Raw genomic sequence first — 22077 nt, 5'->3', positions numbered from 1 at the left:
ACTGAAAGCGGAAGCGTTAACACAACGCGGTTGATGTAGTCGTACGTCTTCACGGCCCGACCGATCAAGCACCGAAACTACGACACCTTCGAGTTCTAGCACACGTTCAGCTCGATGACGATCCCCGGACTCCGATCCATCAGAATGTCGGGGAAGAGTTCCGTCAGCACGACGGCGTGGTGACGATCTTGATGTTCTACCGTCGTATTAACGAGGATTATGGTGGAGGAGGGCACCGCACACGGCTAATAGATCTCAAGGATCAATTGTTGTGTCTAGAGGTGCCCCCCTGCCCCCGTATATAAAGGAGCAAGGGGAAGGGGCGGCCGTCCAGGAGGAGGCACGCTAGGGAGGAGTCCTACTCCTACCGGGAGTAGGACTCCCTCCTTTCCTTGTCCAACTAGGAGAGGGGGAAGGAAGGGAGAGAGGAGAGAAAGGAAAGGGGGGGGGGGGCGCCGCCCCTCCCTCCTTGTCCAATTCGGACTAGAGGGGGGGGGGCGCAACCTGCCCTGGCCGCCCCTCCTCTGCTCCACTTTCGGCCCATGAGGCCCATTAACCCCCCCCCCCCCCGGGGGGGGGTCCGGTAACCCCCGGTACTCCGTTTTATATCCGATAACTCCCGAAACAATTCTTGTGTTCGAATATAGTCGTCCAATATATCAATCTTTATGTCTTGACTATTTCGAGACTCCTCGTTATGTCCGTGATCACATCCGGGACTCCGAATAACCTTCGGTACATCAAAATATATAAATTCATAATGAAACTGTCATCGTAACGTTAAGCGTGCGGACCCTACGGGTTTGAGAATAATGTAGACATGACCGAGACACGTCTCCGGTCAATAACCAATAGCGGAACCTGGATGCTCATATTGGCTCCTACATTTTCTACGAAGATCTTTTATCGGTCAGACCGCATAACAACATACGTTGTTCCCTTTGTCATCGGTATGTTACTTGCCCGAGATTTGATCGTCGGTATCTCAATACCTAGTTCAATCTCATTACCAGCAAGTCTCTTTACTCGTTCCGTAATACATCATCCCTCAACTAACTTATTAGTTGCAATGCTTGCAAGGCTTATGTGATGTGCATTACCGAGAGGGCCCAGAGATACCTCTCCGACAGTCGGAGTGACAAATCCTAATCTCGAAATACGCCAACCCAACAAGTACCTTCGGAGACACCTGTAGAGCACCTTTATAATCACCCAGTTACGTTGTGACGTTTGGTAGCACACAAAGTGTTCCTCCGGTAAACGGGAGTTGCATAATCTCATAGTCATAGGAACATGTATAAGTCATGAAGAAAGCAATAGCAACAAACTAAACGATCAAGTGCTAAGCTAACGAAATGGGTCAAGTCAATCACATCATTCTCCTAATGATGTGATCCCGTTAATCAAATGACAACTATGTTTGTGGTTAGGAAACATAACCATCTTTGATCAACGAGCTAGTCAAGTAGAGGCATACTAGTGACACTATGTTTGTCTATGTATTCACACATGTATTATGTTTCCGGTTAATACAATTCTAGCATGAATAATAAACATTTATCATGATATAAGGAAATAAATAATAACTTTATTATTGCCTCTAGGGCATATTTCCTTCAGCCCAAAGGAAGGCTCGGCGAAGAGAATCGATCTTTTCCAGGACTTCAATCGGTAGGTTTAACGTTGTCATATAGTATATAGCGACGGCCGTGATGACAGACTTGACCAGCACCGCCCTTCCCAGAGATGCCATGAGCATGCCCAGCCATGGAGTAAGCTTGGCCGCAATCTTGTCCTCCAGGGGCTGGAAGTGGATCCTATTTAGCCTTTTGACCGACAGTGGCAATCCGAGATACTTCATTGGGAAGGTAGATCGGTTGGCCAGGAAGGAATGCAGTATATCATCAAGGTCCAAGTGGTCACATCGGATGGGGGCAACCATGCTTTTAGAGCAATTCGTGACCAGGCCAGCGACCTCCCCAAAGCACGCAAGGGTTTCTGCGAAGAATTTGATTTCAGATTTAACTAGCGCAAGGAAGACCGCAGCATCATCCGCGTACAAGGAGGCACGAATGTGACGAATCGCCATCGCATTTCCATCAAGAGGGTGCAACTTGCCTTGCTCTGTGGCCTTCTATAGGATATGGTGTAGAGGATCAATTGCATGGTGTAGAGAATCAATTGACCTTTTTTTGGCTTTGCTGGCAGTCGGTGAACCATTAACGTTCTTCCTTTTTCTCCCTAGGGAATTTCTTCAGTACATGAGGCCTGTTGACACTCAATGAAGGAAGCAAGATCAGTTTCACACTCTCTGTTTTTTTTTTCCGGGATAGTTTCACACTCTCCGTTAGCTGTATTGCAAAATATATTCTAATTTATAACATCGAGAACAACTTCAAGAGGTCGTCGACCGAGCGATAAAAATGACAATGAAATGGAAGACACATACTTATAGATTGTTGTACATCACCCATAAAGATTTCTTTCACAGATAGCGTGCTAGAACCCCCCTCCGTCTCAAAATAAGTGTCTCAACTTTAATGCATACAAAGTTGAGACACTTATTTTTGAACACAGGGAGTAGTATATAAAAGAATAATTCGATTGGTTAAGCTTTTATTGCAACGCTAATTGCAAAATGCACTGAATACATGCTTTTTCATGCGTACTTGAAGCCATAGAGTTAAACATCAAAGCACGACAGATCTATTTATCGCTTTTTAATCATTTTTACAACAAACAAAAGTTATATTATGATTTTAGAATGGCTAATTTGACATCCAAATTTAATAGGAATGATAGACTACTCATATTAACAAGGTGCACCTTCTTTTCTGGGAGTCCATTCGAAAGGAACATTGAAGTTAAGTGTGCTTGGCTAGTAACAATTTGAGGATGAGTTATCGACTGAGAAGTTGATACCAGCTGCGCGAGTGAGAAAAAATGCGCAGTAAAGACTAGTTAGTCTGTGGAGCTAGTTTAGATCCTAGGTGGTAGCCAGACGCAACAACAAAGAACCGACAGGTTTGGCAGGGGCATTACAATTGGTATTAGAGTTGCATGCCCCTGGTGGTTACACGGGCGTGTGCGGATCAGGTGCGCGAGCATGTGGCGTATGATGCGTGTGAACCATCATGGTACCCAACATGTCATATGTGCTGGACTGGATGCACAAACATGTGCTAAGAGAGAATGTTCCTGCTAGGCCGACGAAGATGTTGGTTCCTTTGAGTGAAGGTGTATGTGACATCCCGGCTTAATAGGTATGATACTACTCATATCAACAAGGTGCACCTTCTTTTTGGGCATCCCATCCAAAAGAAACCTCAAAGTTAAGGATGCTTGGCTATGAACAATTTGAGGATGTGTGACCGACTAAGAAGTTGATTCCAAATGTGCACGAATGAGGATAAAGTGTGCATACACGATTAGTGTTGGTTGTGGGACAATATAGATCCTAGGTGGTAGCCAGGCGCAATGGCCTTAAACGGATGGGTTTGGCTGGGCCCGGAAAATGACGTGCATGCATAGTGCTACAATGTTACATAAAGAATAAATTGGGCATGGTTTCAAGACCAACCATCATTTGTACACAACTCATGAAGCACCCGATATCAAGAACGTCAGAGCATTCTATCACAAAAAAACCCATAAAACATTATGGTAGAAGCTTTATAACTATATCATTAGAAGTAATAGCTATATAGGATTGTGATACGTCTCAAACATATCTATAATTTTTGATCATTTTATGTTATTATCATATATTTTTAGATGTTTTCTTATAACAATTCATATTATTTTTCCGAACCAACCTATTAGTTCAGTGTCTAGAGTTGGTTGTTGTTTTTTTGCATGTTTTTGGTTTACAGAAAATTGCCTCAAAATATCACGAGTAATTTTGATGGTTTTCTTTAGAAAGAGTGGGCCCGTTTGCTGCCGTGTGGATGATTTCTGACAATGAGAGATAGAGATAGGAGGCTAGGAGCCACGCTGGATCTAGCTAGGCGAAAGTGCGATACGAGGAATTTTACGAGTTCAGGACCCTCTCGGCCCGAACATTTAAAAATGTACTTCACGATGAATCTAATGATGCTAATTCGGTATTACAGTTAATATTCTTTTGAGAAGTTGTTAACAATTTGCTTTGTAAAACATAATCAAATATACTAGGTTTTAGAAGAATTGAGGATTGAAACATAAATGAAGAAAATTAGAGGCTGCCAAAGTAGAAATCGCCGAAAACAAACCGACCTCCTGCGGTTCACCGCAGTCTAACAGTGCCGTACTCCCTTCGGTCCTTTTTACTCTGCATATTGGATTTGTCGAAAATCAAACTTTGCCAAGTTTGACAAAATTTATATTAAAAATTATTAGCATCTATAATATCTAATAAATATAATATGAAAATATATTTCAAGATGAATCTAATGATATTGGTGTTGTTATGTGAATGTTTATAAATTTTTATATAAATTTGGTTAAAGTTGGATGAGATTGATTTCGGACAAACCTAATATGCAGAGTAAAAACGACCGGAGGGAGTATAATAGTACAGCACTGTTAGCATATTCGCCAGAAAATTTCCCCTCCCCATCGCCGCCGCCCGCCGCCCCCCGCCGCCGCCAGACGATTCGCCGTCGTCCCCCTCAAATACCCCCCCACCCCCATCCACTCCGCTCCCCACCACCGCCCGCCTCCACCCACCCCCACATCCCCAACGGAGGACGCATCGGGTCTGCCCCGCCGCCGCATGCAGCCCTCCACCGCCCGACGCCGCGGCCCCGACGCGCCCTTCTCGCGCGGCGTATGGCGGCCCCGATCCGCCGCACCCGCCGCGGAGGCCCCTGCCCCCGCCCCCGCTCCCGCGCCCCGCCCCAACCCCGCCGCCTACGCGCCTCCCCACCACCGCGACAACGCCGCCCCGCTCCTGCCCCTCCCCAACCCCAACCCAAACCCTGCCTCGGACAGCCGCCCGCCCCGCCGCCGCCAGCGCCGCCCGAACCACAACGACGGCCGCGCCCCGCCGCCGCAGGAGAGGGCTCCCCCGTCCGCGCCCGCCAACGCCAACGCCTCCGCGCCGCGGCAGATGAGGGCGAACGCGCCCGCGTACGCGCCGCGGCATGAGAGGGCGAACGCTCCCGCGCCCGCGCCAGCGGCGGCGGCGGGGGGCGGGGCGGTGCCGCAGCTGGTGCAGGAGATCCAGGACAAGCTGGCGCGGGGGGCGGTGGAGTGCATGATCTGCTACGACATGGTGCGCCGCTCCGCCCCCGTCTGGTCCTGCGGCAGCTGCTTCGCCATCTTCCACCTCCCCTGCATCCGCCGGTGGGCCCGCTCGCCGGCCTCCGCCTCCGACGACCCGGCCTCCGACTCCTGGCGCTGCCCCGGCTGCCAGTCCGTGCAGGACGTCCCCGCCCGCGACATCGCCTACACCTGCTTCTGCCGGCGCCGCCGCGACCCGCCCAATGACCTCTACCTCACCCCTCACTCCTGTGGCGAGCCCTGCTCCAAGCCGCTCGACAGAGCAGACCCTGCCGCCAAGGGCGATGATGATGATGTTGCCACCAGGTGCCCGCACCTCTGTGTCCTGCAGTGCCACCCTGGCCCATGCCCGCCTTGCAAGGCGTTTGCTCCGGAGCGCCCGTGCCCTTGCGGCAAGCAGTCTATCACTCGTCGATGTGCGGACCGGATTACGGCTGTCACGTGTGGGCAGTCGTGCGAGAAGCTGCTACCCTGCGGGAGGCACCATTGCGACAAGGTCTGCCACACCGGCCCGTGCGGGGAATGCGAGGTTGATTACCCTGCGCTCTGCTTCTGTGGCAAGAAAACAGAGACATTGTTGTGCGGCGAGATGGTGCTCAAAGGGAAGCTGTCGGACAAGGATGGGGTGTTCTCTTGCAGCGAGGTTTGTGGCCACAAACTGGCATGTGCCAATCATGCCTGTCAGGATGTTTGCCACCCAGGGCCATGTGGGGAGTGTGAGCTTATGCCAGCGAAGGTCACCACATGCCATTGTGGCAAGACAAGGCTGCAGGAGAAGAGGACTAGCTGCTTGGACCCAATCGCCACCTGTGACAAGGTATGCGACAAGAGATTGCCGTGTGGACTGCATAGGTGCAAGGGCACGTGCCACGAAGGAGAGTGCCCACCGTGCTTGGTGCGTGTCGAGCAGAGGTGCCGCTGTGGCTCATCAGGCCAGATGGTGGAGTGCTACAAGGTCTCCAAGGAAGAGTTCCGTTGCAACAAGCCTTGTGGCCGCAAGAAGAACTGTGGGAGGCACAGGTGCAGTGAGTGCTGTTGCCCGCTGTCGAAGCCATTTGCTCAGCATCAAGGTGAGAGCATGGATCCCCATTTCTGCCAGATACCATGTGGCAAGAAGCTCCGGTGTGGACAGCATGGATGCCAGCATCTCTGCCACAGCGGTCACTGCGACCCTTGCCGTGAGACCATATTCAATGATCTCTCTTGTGCGTGTGGCAGGTCATCTATTCCGCCACCGCAGCCTTGCGGCACACCAACTCCATCATGCCCACACCAGTGCATTGTCCCTCAGCCTTGTGGACACCCAGCTTCGCACCAATGCCATTTTGGGGACTGCCCACCTTGCGTTGTGCCAGTCATGAGAGAGTGCGTTGGGGGACATGTGATGTTAAGGAACATCCCTTGTGGTTCAAAGGATATCAGATGCAACCAGCCCTGTGGAAAGAACCGTCAATGTGGACTGCATGCTTGTGCCAGGCCTTGCCATCCTTCCCCTTGTGATCCATCGCCCACAAATGGAGAAGCTAGTTCAAGCTCCGGGGGCAAAGTTTCATGTGGACAATTGTGTGGTGTCCCAAGGAGGGAATGCAAGCACACTTGCAACGCCCCATGCCACCCATCGTCGCCTTGCCCAGACGTGAGATGTGAACATCGTGCGACTATTACCTGTTCTTGTGGCCGTATCAGTACAACTGTACCCTGCAGTGCTGGTGGAGCCTACAATGGTGATAGTACGTTTGATATCTCCGTCATCCAGCAGCTGCCAATGCCTCTCCAACCAGTGGAATCAAATGGGAAAAGGGTACCTCTTGGGCAGAGGAAACTCTGTTGTGATGAGGAGTGTGCAAAAGTGGAGCGGAAACGAGTCCTTGCTGAAGCTTTCGACATTACCCAGCCCAATCTGGATGCATTGCATTTTGGTGAGAACTCAAATGCGTCGGATTTGGTTTCTGATCTTTTCCGGCGTGAGCCAAAGTGGGTGCTGGCCATAGAGGAGAGGTGCAAGTTCCTTGTCCTTGGGAAAACAAGGGGGAATTCTTCAAGCAACATGAAGTTCCATGTCTTCTGTCACATGATGAAGGATAAGAGAGATGCTATCAGGCTCATTGCAGATAGGTGGAAGCTTTCTGTCCAGGCAGTTGGTTGGGAGCCAAAGCGTTTTGTTACCGTCCATGTGACACCCAAGTCGAAGGTTCCTGCTCGTGTTCTGGGCTCCAAGCCTGGTGTCCCTGTCTCGGCGGCCCATCCTTACTTTGACCCCATGGTGGACATGGATCCGAGGCTCGTTGTCGCAATGCTGGACCTGCCAAGGGATGCTGATGTTAACTCTCTAGTGTTAAGGTTTGGTGGGGAGTGTGAATTGGTTTGGCTGAATGACAAGAATGCTGCTGCAGTCTTCAGTGATCCAGCTAGAGCTGCAACCGCGCTGAGGCGGCTCGATTATGGGTCTGCTTACCAGGGTGCTGCAATGTTTTGCCCAAGCAGCATCACCCAGGCCTCCTTGTCGAGCAATGTGTGGGTTGGAGCACCGAGAGATGGAGGGTTGGCCGCAGTGAGCAGTGCCAGTCCATGGAAGAAGGACTCTCCCTCTGAGCTGAAACCGAACCCGCATGCAGTGATGACAGTGCTTGGTCGTGCCCCAGGGACAAGTGTGCTTGGTCATTCCCCAGGATCAGTGTGGAAACCTGCTGTTCAGGTCACGAGTTCAAACCGGTGGAATGCTCTGGAGTCTGATGCTGCAACAAGCTCTGGGTCAACCGACAAACCTAAGCCTCCTCTTCGCACTGACACGGGATCCAGCACTTCCGCTCCTGGTGTTGGCGCAGAACCAAGTGCTGGGCAATCTGTGAGCAAGTTGCAGCCGGACATCGAAGTGGAAGACTGGGAAGAAATCGTGTGAATGACGAGACCGAGGTAGTTTGGTCAAGATGAGTCGCTTTTATTCAGATCTCATTTTCTCTCTCTAATATATGATGTAGTATATCGAAGCTGTTATTTTGTCACCTTTGAAGTAGTTCCTGGTCGGTGCCGGTTGACTGTTCAGTTGGAATTATCTTTTGTCATGAAATAAACAGTGAACCCGTCCTCAGATTTCCTGTGTTCCTTTAGCATCACAGTGGTTGTTGCCTAGCTCTTGTCTCAAATGGAGGCAATACTTGGCTAGAATATAAATTAAACTCAAGCTGTGTTGAGGGCATGCATCATCAAGTTGTGAATTTTTGCCGCTTGGGCATTGCTTTCCCCAATTGATTTTTAAACGTCTCTTCGTTTGTGATGTTCTTCTTCAGATTGGTTCGATTCTTGTCTACAATGTTCTTCAAACTAGTTACCACTCTTATCGCAATGTTCTCTCAACTGGTTGCCATCATCTCCCTGTCATCATTTTGGTTAAGTTAAACTAGTTGTATTGAGTAGCCAAGCAACCACTGCCTTATTAGCAATTTGTGCATAACAGATCCCGGTAGTTTTTCCTGTAAGCCCCCCATATTCTAGCAACCTAGTAAAACAAAATTATACTACACAGGAAGCATCTGTTTCCATCTCTCTGTAAAAAGGTCTAGCATTTAGCTTAGCTGACTCAACGGGAAATATGGGAAAAAACTAACAACCCAAACAGCAAATGCCATATATATGTTAGAAACTGCAGTGATCACTGATCAGTGTATTTCATTTATCAACAGCATGTGGAAACTACTAATTCTCTTTGTTTTCTTGGGGAAAACTTGCTCTTTGCCTAACTACTAGCAAAATTCTTGTGCATTGTTTTTTGTTTTTTGTAATATTGTACTGTATCAGTTGTTTAAATGCTTGTGCCACCATGGCCCCTAACTATCTGCAAACTAAAAAGGTCAGCTCAAAAATATACATCAACTGAATCAACCGTATGTTCTCCGCATAATGGATGACAACTGTGATGACATTTTTAATAATTTGAAGAGGCAATATTGGTGAAGCATGTGTTTTATTTCATTTTGTTTGCCAATGAAAACATTCTGCTTTGCATCTGTATTCAGTAGCAGAAAGGTTACCTGAAGTTGGTCGTCTCATACGAATTTCATTGGACTTCGGGTTCAGCACAAGTTATTTAGTTCCAGTTAGATTCCGTTCAGCACATTGTGTTTGTGCACTCTGTACAGTGCTATTTCTCTCTGCTCTCAGCACATTGCATTTTATTTGCCAGTGACAACAATCTTTACACATGTAACAACTCCACATTTGTGATATGGCACACCACTTTGAGTTAGCTAAATTTAAGCGAGTGCTATCTTCTCACAAACTATATATTGGTGATTGCCTAAGTGTGGAAGCCATGATGATTATTCCTGCTCTACAGAAGATTAAACATCTCCATGTTTTTATCTATATATTGAGAATCTTGCTAATACTTTATTTTTTATATTATATACAGTAGTTTTTTTAGTTTGCTTCTGATCCCCGCATCATTGAAACCACACCATCTTTTACCTAAATGCATGCCAGGAGCATTTTATCCATACGGATTTAATTCCACAGCTGAGGTTACTACTTGTAAGCTGCAACCTAACTAGAGGACCCGTTAAATCTTTTTTTTCAAAGTAAACTATCGAACTTTAGTGATCAATATATGGTAGAGCTGCTCTGCATTATATGGTAGATATGTGATGCCCAGCCCTCAAGCCATCCCATTTGAGCTTGTCCCACAAGTCCTTCTCGCAGTCCACCACCGGCTTAGGAAATTGATGTGCTACGGCCGGGAGACGCCTGAGACCCCAGCAGTCCCTGATGCCGACTGACTGCAACGCAGGTGCAGTCAATTTGACCTCACATATCTGCTCCAGCTTGTGAAGATGGTGTAGCTTGATGTGCTTCAGGTTGTTGAATGTGAAACCAGATGCTATTTCCTCAGTGTACTTGTGGTCCCATGGGAAAACATGCCGGAGGTTACTGCAGTATGCGATCTGGAGGGTCTCCAAGTTGGGCAAGGTGAAGGAAATGAGGAGGACGAACACCAGCCTTGGGCAATTGTACAGGTATATGTGCTGCAGCTGTAAGAGACTCTGGTGTCTGGGGTAAAGGTCATTCCAAGTTCTCTTGATGCCTCCCCAAATGCAATAGGCCACCAGGAGATCAGAAGCTGAAAATATCTCTATACACGGAAAGCTGTATGTTCCATTCCGACGTGAAAACACAGAGTGTAGCTTGGGGCAACTCTCAACATGACACCATTTTAGTCTCTCCCAGAATGGGCGGATAGCAGTGATGGAGCAATTGTCATGCACATGCAATGATTCAACAACAAAAGCTGCGAAACTTCTGAAATTCCCTTCATCTTGCATACTCTCTAAATTATAGCTTCCTTTACCAATCTCGATATGCACGTCCAAAGTTTGGAGCTGTTGACAGTTCCACACCAAGAGCGAGCATGTAACATCCTTAGCCATGGCAATATCATTATACGGTAATAGCGGCCTTGTTGGAACCAAACCCTGTCGGCTAGATCCAATCTCCTTGATACTTTTGGTGATGTTGGCTTGGCTACTGCTCGTACAAGAGATAAGGAGGTACACCTTGGAGACAGCATTTTGTGATCGGCTATTGAGCCCATCTGAGGATGACCAAATGAACCTTCCATCCGTAAAAACAATATGTGCCTGAAAGCCAAAGGATCCCTGTTCTCCATAGCAGACCACTGATCTTTTCGTCCCTTGAGTATCCACATGTAGAACTTCCAGTCTAGGTGATCCTTTCCAGATTAGGCTACGGAGCTGCTCACAGCCCAGTAGGAATAGCTTCTTGAGTTTCGGGACATACATTGCATGGAGGTCAATTATTTTAATAGCTGTACCAGAGAGGTCCAGTTCCTCCAGATTCGGTAGTGCATGCAGGTATATGTTATGCAATCGACCGCAACCATGTAGGGAGATCTTTGTCACCTTGACTATTTGAACAGGAGCTAAAGGAGACTTGAGGCGCAATTCCTTTTGTGGCAGGTGTATGGAATGTGTCCAATTCTCTGCTGGGCCATAACCATCGAAGCTAAAACTTTCAAGCAGTGGAGGAGCTCCTTGCAGGGCAACTTGCTCCAAGCTGGAACAACCATCAAGAATAAGCATCTTCAGGCTTCTTGCGGATGATAATGTTCCAGGTGAGTGTTTCCTGACAAGTCAAGGAGCTCCAGGTTCATCATATCTACGGAAGAGCAGCTGTCCACCGTGACCACATCTGAAGATTCTGTTAATCGGAGCTTCTGAAGCTTCTGTAGCTTTTTCCATGCATGACTTGCAGGCTTCCATGAGACCCCCTTTGTATTTAGCTCCCTGAGATTGGTCATCAGTTCAATCATCTGAGGCAAGAAAACATAATCTGTGAAACGTATGTCAAGCACCAGCAGGTTCAGAAAACTTGGCCCTCCACTTTGCTTCTTCCCAGTGTTTGCACAATGGTCAAGCCAAAGGAATCTTAGGTTGTGGCAGCACTGAAAAGGAGGAGATGCAAAAGTGAAGCTGCAGTTGTAGAGCTTTAGCACACGGAGGTTGTTGCTGGCTAGTTGAAACAAATCATTACGTACATATGCTGGATCATCTCCCTGAAATGTTAAGAAATATGATGATGCACTGCCAGGAACATTAGAGATATCTTCTGCCCTTAGTTTGTTGGAGGTGACTGAATACCAGCCCACATAGGGTTTTTTCTGTCCATCCAAATAGGATGCCAAACGTCTTGTTTCGTAAGTAGAATTGCCCAACATTGGTATCACATGATACAATGTATTGCCAATATCCCATGTTTTGTCCTCACCAAGGATTCCATCACATATCCAGTAGTTACAAGCATGAGTCGCCCAACCATAGTCAACACCAGTAAAGTTTTCAGGTAGTCGTGTTGTTAGGAATAATGAGTACAAGAAGCAATCCAAAACTGTTTCTGTATTGATGCCATCCATACCGGTGTCACCAATCACTCCAGCAGCTTCTTTGTGCAATACATTTTCAATATGAGGTGCAATATTTGTATAATAATATGCCGCCGGATAAATATAAATATCATAAGTGTGCAACAACTTGAATTCTTTCCACTTGTCCTCCAAAAATCTTCCACCATAGGTACATAACAATTTACCTTCACCGTAAAGAGGAATGCCAGACTCTAGGAGATCAATATCTTCACTTCCTCCATTATGAAAAATCATCAGAAATCTTTCATCTCTTAGAGACTTATTAATCAAACTTGCGATCCTTGGTATCACTTTTCTAGAGCTGTTGTCTACTCCTCTGAAATCATCATCTTCATCCTCCTTATCAAATATGTGCATTACATGGCGAAGGTTCAACTCCTCCGCTATTGTCCTCTGCATGGTCCTGCTGCTTTTCCACAGGGAGCAGTCCACATGGATAATTCTGTCAAAGTGCTTTCTCATGTCAGAATCATCACATGTTGTGGATTTTAGAAGCTTCGCTATAGCTCTAAGAACAGCACATCCTCCCAATACCCGACGAGCACTCCCGTCGAACCAACCACGAAGCAAGAATGTTTTAATTTTGCCTTCTGCAGTACCATCGCTTTCATACAAAAGATCAACCACTTGTCTGACGGCGTCATCAAAATCCTTCACATACTGCAGTGATCAATAGTTATTTCATACAACTGCCACAATACGTACCTTGGTACTATAATTTCAATTAGTAGCTATTATGCGTAAGAATAAACTAAAGCAACAAATGATACAATCGTAATGATAAGATTAGTGGTGGTATGCATCTAGTTTGAAAGTTTAAATTGATTGGAATTATATATAAGTGTAAAAAACACCAGTTTCTCCCATACATATCCTCGCTAAGTTTGATGTGGGTTACTGCGGTCCAAAATTAAACTAGTGCCAATCTAAAGCAACAAATGATGCGATATTAAACTAAAGCAACAAATGATGCAATCTTAGTTGTAAGATCAGTTAATGCATGCATCCAGTTTGAAAGTTTAAATGAAGCGGAACTATATTTAAGTGTACAAAATACCAGTTCATAGTGTGGGTTGCTTCAGTCCAAAATTTTGTTAGTGCTAACGTCATGCTTAAAAAAACATTTTAGGAAGACACAAATATAAATCAAGCATTGGACTTGGTGAGGGGAGAAGAGGGTACGAACCATTGAACTTCTTGACAGAAAACTAATACCAGCAGAAGACCGGGATAAACATATATCTAACCCATGGGGCGCAGATTTCTCCACTCCCTACAAAAGCAAGATGCTTAAATTCCTGATCACACGCTGTCAAAACATATCACAAAGTCAAGATTATATATTACATATGTATGCACGAGATGCAATCGCAGTATACCTCTAGAAGCGCCAAGGGCGAATCAAGCCGGGGAGGAGCGAAGAACACTTGCAGAGAATAGAAAATTTGTCCCCAAGAAATCCAGTCCCGGTCAAGGATATATCTGATCACTCGGTCATCTTTGTTTAAAACAAGAGAAAATTTCGCTTTTGTCAATGGCACAAGCTTTGTTGGTAGAGCTCAGGAACAGAACGCGCGCCGCAAGGTAGAGCAGACGTGTATGCTTCAGAGAGATGGGTGGTGTAATGGTAACGGTATGTGCTTTTGGCATCTTGTTATTGCTTTCCTTTTGCCAAAGCATGCATCCATGGTTCCTTGCTTGCACTTGCGGGTAGTGTCGATCGCCGCTGGTCCACTGGTGAACTTCTCTTTTCTCTTTAGAGCAGAATCTGCGAGGCATCGCATAAACTTCATTTGCATAAAGGAAAAAGAGAGAAAAACGTACTAGTTACCGCTCTTATTAGAATGTTCTTCTAATTGGTTGCCATCATCTCCCTGTCATCACTTTGGTTAAGTGAAACTAGTTGTAATGAGTAGCCAAGCAACCACTGCCTTATTAGCAATTTGTGCATAACAGTTCCCGGTAGTTTTCCCTGTCAGCCCCCCTCTTCTAGCAACCTAGTAAAAAAAATTAAACTACACAGGAAGCAACTGTTTCCATCTCTCTGTAAAAAGGTCTAGCATTTGGCTGAGTTGACTCAACCAGAAATATCGGAAAAAACTAACAACTCAAACAGCAAACACAATATATATATATATATATGTGTGTGTGTGTGTGTGTGTGTGTGTGTGTGTGTGTGTGTGTGTGTGCGTGTTGGAAACTGCAGTGATAATTGATCAGTGTGTTTCATTTATCAGTGGTATTTAGAAACCACAAATTCTCTGCAGTTTCTTGGGGAAAAGTCGCTCTTTGCTTAACTACTAGCAAAATGCTCGTGCGATGCTTTTTGGTATATTGTATATCAGTTGTTTAAATGCTCGTGCGAAATTCTTAAGCAGATAAGGGTGATGGTATAAGATGCAATTGCAGTACCTACCTCTGGAGCGCCACGGGCGAGTCAAGTCGAGGAGGGGCGAATCACACTTGCAGAGGAAAAGAAGAGTTATCTCCAGGAAACCCAGTCCAAGGCAAAGGTATCTCTGATCACTCCATCATCTTGCCTGAAACAAAACATAAATTTCACCTTGTCATTTTGTGTTAGAGCTCTGCGACGGAATGCACCGCAAGAGACAGAGCAGAAGATGGGTGGCGTAATGGTAACGCTACGAGCTGCTTTTGGCATCTTGCTGTTGCTTTCCTTTTGCCAAAGCACGGCATGGTTCCTTGCTTGCAGTTGCAGGCAATGTATCCACTTTGGTGAACTTTTTCGTTTCTTCTTCAGATCAGAATGTGCCATTCAGGCAGTACATATACTTCATTTCCATAAAGGAAACGAAACGAACATACTACTACGAGTATATATACTAGTACCTCCAGCTTTTTTGACACTTGACACCCATGCTGTGTGATCCCCAGGCCAAGGTAACTGGATCCGGCTATTCTTCCATCAGACATAATTAAGGCAGAGAGATTCAATGAGGGAGGCACTAGTGCTGACTGCCACATTTCGTCTCTCATGCCATGCCAATGAGGGAACGGGGATGGAGGGAGCACGGCACGGATGGCCGCGGGCAGCAGGAGGCTCGCACAGCAGGGTCGCCGTGGCGGCGTGCTCTCGATAGCGACGGGCAGGGAGGGACCGAGGGAGGCATCGGAGGGCAGCGGCGGCTACACTCCCCCAGACCAGATCTGCTTTGAAGTGAAGGGTGAGCCAGGGCCGGCGAGTGGAGGCGGGCGGCAACGGGGGAGAGGAAGGAATGACATGGACAGGAAGGCCTGGACAATTTCTCGAATGCTCGATCCATGCTCATCGCCGCACCGCACCCTAGCGAGCTCACCACCTCCGCCATGGGTTTCAGAGGTGAGAGAGAGATTGCCTCAAGAAACAAAACGGAGAGACAAGAACGGGAAAGGTGTTCATTGCTGGGGGATTAGATGATTTGCCCCCTTCCTTCACAAGATAAACGTCCACTGAAAAATGTTTTTCCTGGCAGCTACTCCCTCATTTTCCTTTGCGTGGAACTGCTCCCTCTGTCAACAATGTTTTGGATATTTCTATGTAGACTACATACCAACTAAAAATAAGTAAACAAACACAATAAAACGTGTCTATACGCATCCGATTCACAAAAGAATTGGAACATCTTATATTTATGAATGGAGGGAGTAGTAATACCATAACTTAATCCATAACCCATTGCGCTGAAACTGAACTCCCTTTGTTCTCCAAAATGCACTCACACATAGGAAAATCACATGTCACCCGTGTGGTTAAACGTAAGCCGAATGTAAGAACATAACCACTCGACTTATTTTCTTGTAAGCCTGATGACTGAAAAAAAAATGCATGGTAAAGAATGAGAAGTCAACTTAATTGCTCATACTCCGATTGTGACAAAAAATATATGCTCAGCTTTTAAAAACAACTCGGCATATAGAAAAAAGCTCTCGGCTTACAGTCAAGCCTCAGCAACGTTCCTCTGCCACGCGACTATCACAAAGGTGGTTGAGGGCCCTGTGACGGGGCAGATTATAAGCCGAGTGTGTGCCAGAAGGTTCTCGGCTTACTTTAGGGAATTACTTTATTTTTAAAAGTATGCCAAATATATAAAAATGCACAGTAGCACCTTGGTGCTCCACCCCCTATATGAAATTAAATTCAAAAAATACCAGGAAAATAAAAAAAAAACTTAAATTTGGAAACATGAAACCCGTGTGTCCAATCTACTCCCATGTGAAGTTTCCTAAAAAAAATACTAGGAAACACGTATCCGTGGTGAAGAAAATCAGTCCAAACTATGATCCATCCAAGCAGTTATTTTCTATACATATGAATTCGTTTTTTTTACCGAGAGTACATTTCCTGGTATGTTTTCACGAAACTTCACATGGGAGTAGATTGGGCACACCGGTTTGATATTCCAAAATTTCAGTTTTTTCTTAATTTTCCTGCTTTGTTTTTTGAATTTAATACTCATATATAGGGGGTGGAGCACCCGAGTGTTCCAAATCCTCTTCCACCAAATATAAGCCTAGTGCCTATGAAACGATACTCGGCTTTTGCAAACCTATTTTGTAATGCAAAAATGACTTTCTAATGCTTTGCATTGCATTTATATTTACTTATTACATTTTATTTCTTTTCCCTGTTACTCACCCATTCTCTTTAAGCTAGTTTTCATAGGCCTTTCGATGCTCAAATTTTCGGATCTCTCTAATTAATTATCGGCAGTTTGTCACTTTAAAGTTGTGGTATTGCCTTGTAATCTTCACCCCCCTAGTGTACCCTTATTAGGATCACATGCAAAAGTAAAAGTTGTTTTGACCCTTATTAACGCGTTTTGATGAATTCCTTGTTCGATAAACCCAAAGATGTGCACCCCTAGCTTTTCTTCCAGAGGGGTGATTCCATCTATACTATCCTCTTTGTGTGTTATAAGTTTCTACAGAACCATACATTTCTGAAGCCCTAGTCAAAAATTCATGCGAAACCTCAATTGGTAAGAGGACATGATATTGGGCTAGGAAGTTGAGGTCACCTTCTCGGTTCATGATATCATGGCAATAATCGCCTCATGGACCGAGCCCATCCTCGCCTACCTGCTACGCAAGGAATTACTCGAGGACTAGATGGAGTCACGCTAGATCATCTAACGTGCTGCCACTTATGCTGTGCACGAGGAAGAGTTGTACAAGCGCAACATCACTTGAGTCTTCCATCGTTGAATTTCTCCTGAGGAGGGTGACAAATCTTACAAGATATCCACGGGAAGTTGCACTCACCATGCGATTCCTCGAACCCTGGTGAGCAAGGCTTATCGTGCAGACTTTTATTGGCCCATGGCTAGGGGAGATGATATTGATTTGGTCAACAAGTGCGTCAGTTGCTAGCTATTCGCTAAAGCCAGCAACTTGCCAGCGATGGCTCTCAAGACAACTCTGATAACTAGGTCGTTCGTAGTATGTGGGCTGGACATGGTCAGACCACTTCGTAAGGGCGAGTTCAGTAATAAGTACCTGGTCGGCATGCTTGACAAGTTTACAATATGGATCGAGACTAAGCCGGTTGCCACGCAAGTTGCCGAGCCAATTATCAAATTCCTGTCCGGTCTAATTCACCATTACGGCAATGCCCCACAGTGTCATCACGAACAATGGATTCAACTTCACGTCAGACATGGTCCAAGACTGATGCATTGAACACAATATTAAATTGGACTACACTTTTATGTACCACCCACAGACTAATGGGCAGATCGAACGCGCCAACAGACTGGTCCTCGGCGGCATCAAGCCGAAGTTGGTCAGATACTTAGAAAAGGCTGACAAGAAGTGGGTTGAGGAGCTCAACTCCGTCCTATAGTGACAGGATGCTTACTCAGCATACTATAGTGGACAACAACCAACAATCAGAACTGATGCAAACCACACAACAAGTCATCACAATAATATAAAATATGTTTTTTTGACCCTATGACCGTAGAACAATTGTTCTACGATATATTTTCATTTATAAATATGTACAGAATACAAAATAAAGTCAAGCAGAGCTTCAACCAATACCAGCTCTATGAAACATCATCATAGAGTTTACAAATTTAATTCAAACCAAGCTCTAATCCTGTCCGCTTTCCCTTGCTTGGCCCTCAGCTGGCATGCCCATAATCCTTCTTGTAGGTAGAATTTCCAGGTATCAATGCTAATGGCTGCCCTCCTGAAGATTTTATCATTTCTGATACTCCAAGTAGCCCAGCATCCCATGACAATAATATCTAATCCAAAGGTTGGAGGTAGTTGAGCCATAGCAAGAAGGATTTCATCATAACTTGAGATACCTCTCTGTCTATTTGGAATTATGCTATCCCAACAGGAAAGAGTGAAGGGACAGTTCCAGAAGAGATGCTCGGAGGTTTCATCTGTGTGATCTAGACAAAGAGCACATTCAAAACTGGGGAGTTGCATGGAGCGACGTTGGAGCATGTTTCTGGTATTATTTCTGTCATGGAGCAAAAGCCAGAAGAAAATCTTATGTCTGAGCCTGCATGTTGTAGACCAGAGGGCCCTGAAGATGCTATGAGCAGATCCTTTGTCCATAATGTGTCTATACATCCTCATAGATGCGTATGCTGAGTTGTTTGCTGTTAATTTCGAACAGTCTCTTGTATCCACTGCGGCTCGTTGTTGGAGATGCTGCTGCAGAGTGATGAATTGTTGATGTGCTGGAATGGAGAGCGGTCGGTGGAATAAGTTGCTAATGTCCGGGGTTGACATGACCTGACTCAACGAGATATCTTTGTTGATAGCAAAAGAAAATAACTCCGGAAACTGATTACATAGCCCTTGGTTCCACCATCCATCAGACCAGAAGGGTATAGTGTTTCCAACACCAGCTTGGCAAATGATCCACTGCTTGAAACAAGGTAACAGCTTGAGAATTGCTTTCCACCAGAAAGAGCCCACCAACCGAGTGCCAGGGAGAGAATGTGAATAATGTGTCTCCCAAATCATTTGGACCCATGGAAGGTCGTGCTTGTTGAGGAATTTGAAAAGAAATTTCATGAGCAAAGCCTTGTTATGAGCTTCAATATTCAAGACTCCTAAACCTCCTTGTTTTTTGGGCTTACTAATCTGCTCCCAAGCAATGAGTGCTACCCCAGAATCCTGTGAACCATACTTTCTCCAGAAGCAGTTTTTGAGATAGGTATTAATCTGTTGGATCACAGTTGCTGGTAGGGCTAAAGTGCTCATGACAAAGGTTGGCATGCTAGTGAAAACTGACTTGATCAACGTAAATTTATCTCCAGTGGAGAGAAGGGTAGAGCAGCCTTCAAGTCTCTTAGCAATTCTTTGGATAAGAGGCATAAAATCTTCAATCCTGGGCTTGCTTAGGCTAAGAGGTAAACCCAAGTAAGTGTGAGGAAAAGAGCCAATCTTGTAGCCAAAAATGTTGGACAGTTCTTGCATCTTCTGATCAGGGGTGTTGACAGGAATCATGATGGATTTGTTGTAATTAACCTTCAGACCCATGCATGCTTCAAAGTGTAGCAGCAGGTTTTTAATATGGTTGAGTTGACTAGCATCAGCTTGGGTAACCATAATTGTATCGTCCGCATATTGGATAATGGGGAATTCTGGGCATGAGTGGTGAGTCAAAGGTGAGGAGATCAAAGAGTTTCTCTTCGCTTCATTCATTATGGACTGAAGGAGATCAGCTGCCAGGACAAAGATCAAAGGTGAGAAAGGGTCGCCTTGCCTGACACCTTTCTTGCATAGGAATTGTTTTCCTGGCACCCCATTAAGAAGAACCGAGGAGAAGCCAGTGCTATAAATTAAGTTTATCCAGTGGAGCCACCTTTCTCCAAAACCTTTGGCTCTGAGAATTTCCATTAAAGCCTGATGGTTAAGCATGTCAAAAGCCTTCTCAAAATCAAGTTTGAGCAGAATAATCTCCTTCTTAGATATCTTGCATTGGTGGATGTATTCATAAGTCCAGGCCAGGCAGTCTTGAATGCATCTATTGCTAAGGAAACCATATTGGTTTTTATGAAGAAGCTTAAGAATCACTTTTTGGAGTCGATTGGCCAGAAGCTTAGTGATAATCTTCAAAGTGTAGTTAAGCAGAGAAATAGGCCTGAACTCACCAGGAGTGGTAGCTGCATCAGTCTTGGGGATCAGGGTGATGAAAAAGTAATTAATGCACTGCAAGTTGACTGTGCCCTGGTAGAAGTCCTCTATAAGCTTGTAGAAATCTGGGGCTATTATGTCCCAACATTTTTTCAAGAATGCTGCATTAAAACCATCAGGACCAGGTGACTTATCTGCAGGCATATGCTTAACAACTTTGTCAATTTCCTCTTTGGAGAAAGGTAGTTCCAACTCACTGAGGTCCCCATGGGGTTGGATCAAGCTATGCAATTGCAAAGGGTTTTGATTATTTGCACAAGTATCCAATCTCTCTTTAAAAGCTCTGTACAGAATGGCTGCTTTTGTCTGGTGATCAGAGTGTTCCTGGCCCATCTCATCTCTTAGCATTGCAATCTGGTTGTTTCTGTGCTTGATGGTTGCTCTAGCTTGGAAGAATTTAGTATTTGCCTCCCCAACTTTGATTTTCCTGATAGTGGCTCGTTGCTTTCAATAGATTCTTTGGTTTTCCAATGTCTGAGACAAATGATCCTTGAGAATTGCCCTACCATTGTGCTCTGCAACAGAAAGAGGTCTGAATTCCTCAATGGTATCATAGAAGAAGATCAAATAGTTTGAGTCTTTTATAATCTGTTTTAGGTCAGAAAGGGTTCTGGCCCAATTCTTTAGCCCTTTTCTCAATCTCTTAAGTTTTGCAGCAATGATCTTAGCACTGTCAGTTTCATCTACCTGTTGTTCCCAAATGTTTTTGACCACCTCTTTAAATTGGCTGTGTTCCATCCAAAAGTTCTCAAATCTGAATATCTGTGCTCTGGGGATGGAGGTACCAATCTTTATGCTAATGGGAACATGATCAGAGGTAGTTTTAGCCAATGGAGTGGCAGAAGTGACAGGGTAGGAGAGAGCCCAAGATTCTGATGTAAAACACTAGTCCAGTTTTTCCAAAAGTGGTGCATCCTGCATATTGCTCCAGGTGAAATTCCTCCCTCTCAAAGGGATCTCAATGAGGGCTTGATGGTTGATGGCCTCATTAAACAGAAGCATATCATTAATGCAACCCCCTTCCCTACTTCTCTTATGAGGATATCTGACATAGTTAAAATCTCCAAGGATCATCCAGTTAGCAGTGTCAGCCATTTAAAAATTATGGAACCAATTGATGAAATCTGGTCTGATATCAGGCTGACAAGGACCATAAACATTGGTGAGATACCATGATTCCCCTGCGTGAGTAGATGTGAAATGAATAGTGATGGAGTACTCATTTTCATGGAAAATTTGACCCTAGAAGAGGTGATCAGACCAAGCAACTAACAAGCCACCTGCAGCCCCAACAGATGGAAGATAGGCAAATTTGGAAAGCCTTCTGGGACAGAATTTTTTGAGGTATAGACTATCAATATTCTCACGTTTAGTTTCCTGTAAACAGATAATCGAGTAGGGAGATTCTTCAATTTTATTAGCAATAGCAGTCCACTTCTTAGGATCATTCAGTCCTCTCACATTCCAGTTCAAGATATTCCATGTTCTAGCCATAATCTAGTGAACATACACTGCAAAACACTTTCAAACAGATAGTTTCCTGGTCCTCTTTAGTACCCACAGAGTTACAAACAGTCATACAAGCACGAAAACACATAGAGCCAGTCTGTGAGACAAACAGATTTATTACAGACCCAAAAGACAACAAAGTCTTATAACTGAAACTCTAGCAGCTTTGCTGACAGTAGACTGATTCTGACTGTATATGGTGGCTGTGG

General features: G+C 45.3%; 1 protein-coding gene and 1 pseudogene across 1 annotated transcript; one reads left to right on the top strand and one right to left on the bottom strand.

Moving 5' to 3' along the window:
* The first annotated feature begins 4675 nt into the window (after nt 1-4675).
* LOC123149529 (NF-X1-type zinc finger protein NFXL1) lies at nt 4676-8433 on the top strand. The gene has a single exon (XM_044569201.1). The coding sequence runs from the start codon at nt 4754-4756 to the stop codon at nt 8159-8161; it is 3408 nt and encodes a 1135-aa protein (XP_044425136.1). The 5' UTR covers nt 4676-4753; the 3' UTR covers nt 8162-8433.
* Nucleotides 8434-9545: 1112 nt separating this feature from the next.
* Nucleotides 9546-14281, bottom strand: LOC123149527 (uncharacterized; annotated as a pseudogene).
* Between the last annotated feature and the right edge of the window lie 7796 nt (nt 14282-22077).

This window comes from Triticum aestivum, chromosome 7A, assembly GCF_018294505.1.
Source record: "Triticum aestivum cultivar Chinese Spring chromosome 7A, IWGSC CS RefSeq v2.1, whole genome shotgun sequence".
In the NCBI taxonomy this organism is placed as follows: Eukaryota; Viridiplantae; Streptophyta; class Magnoliopsida; order Poales; family Poaceae; genus Triticum; species Triticum aestivum.
Note: the sequence above shows the minus strand (reverse complement) of the source record. Positions and strands in the feature narration are given on the sequence as shown.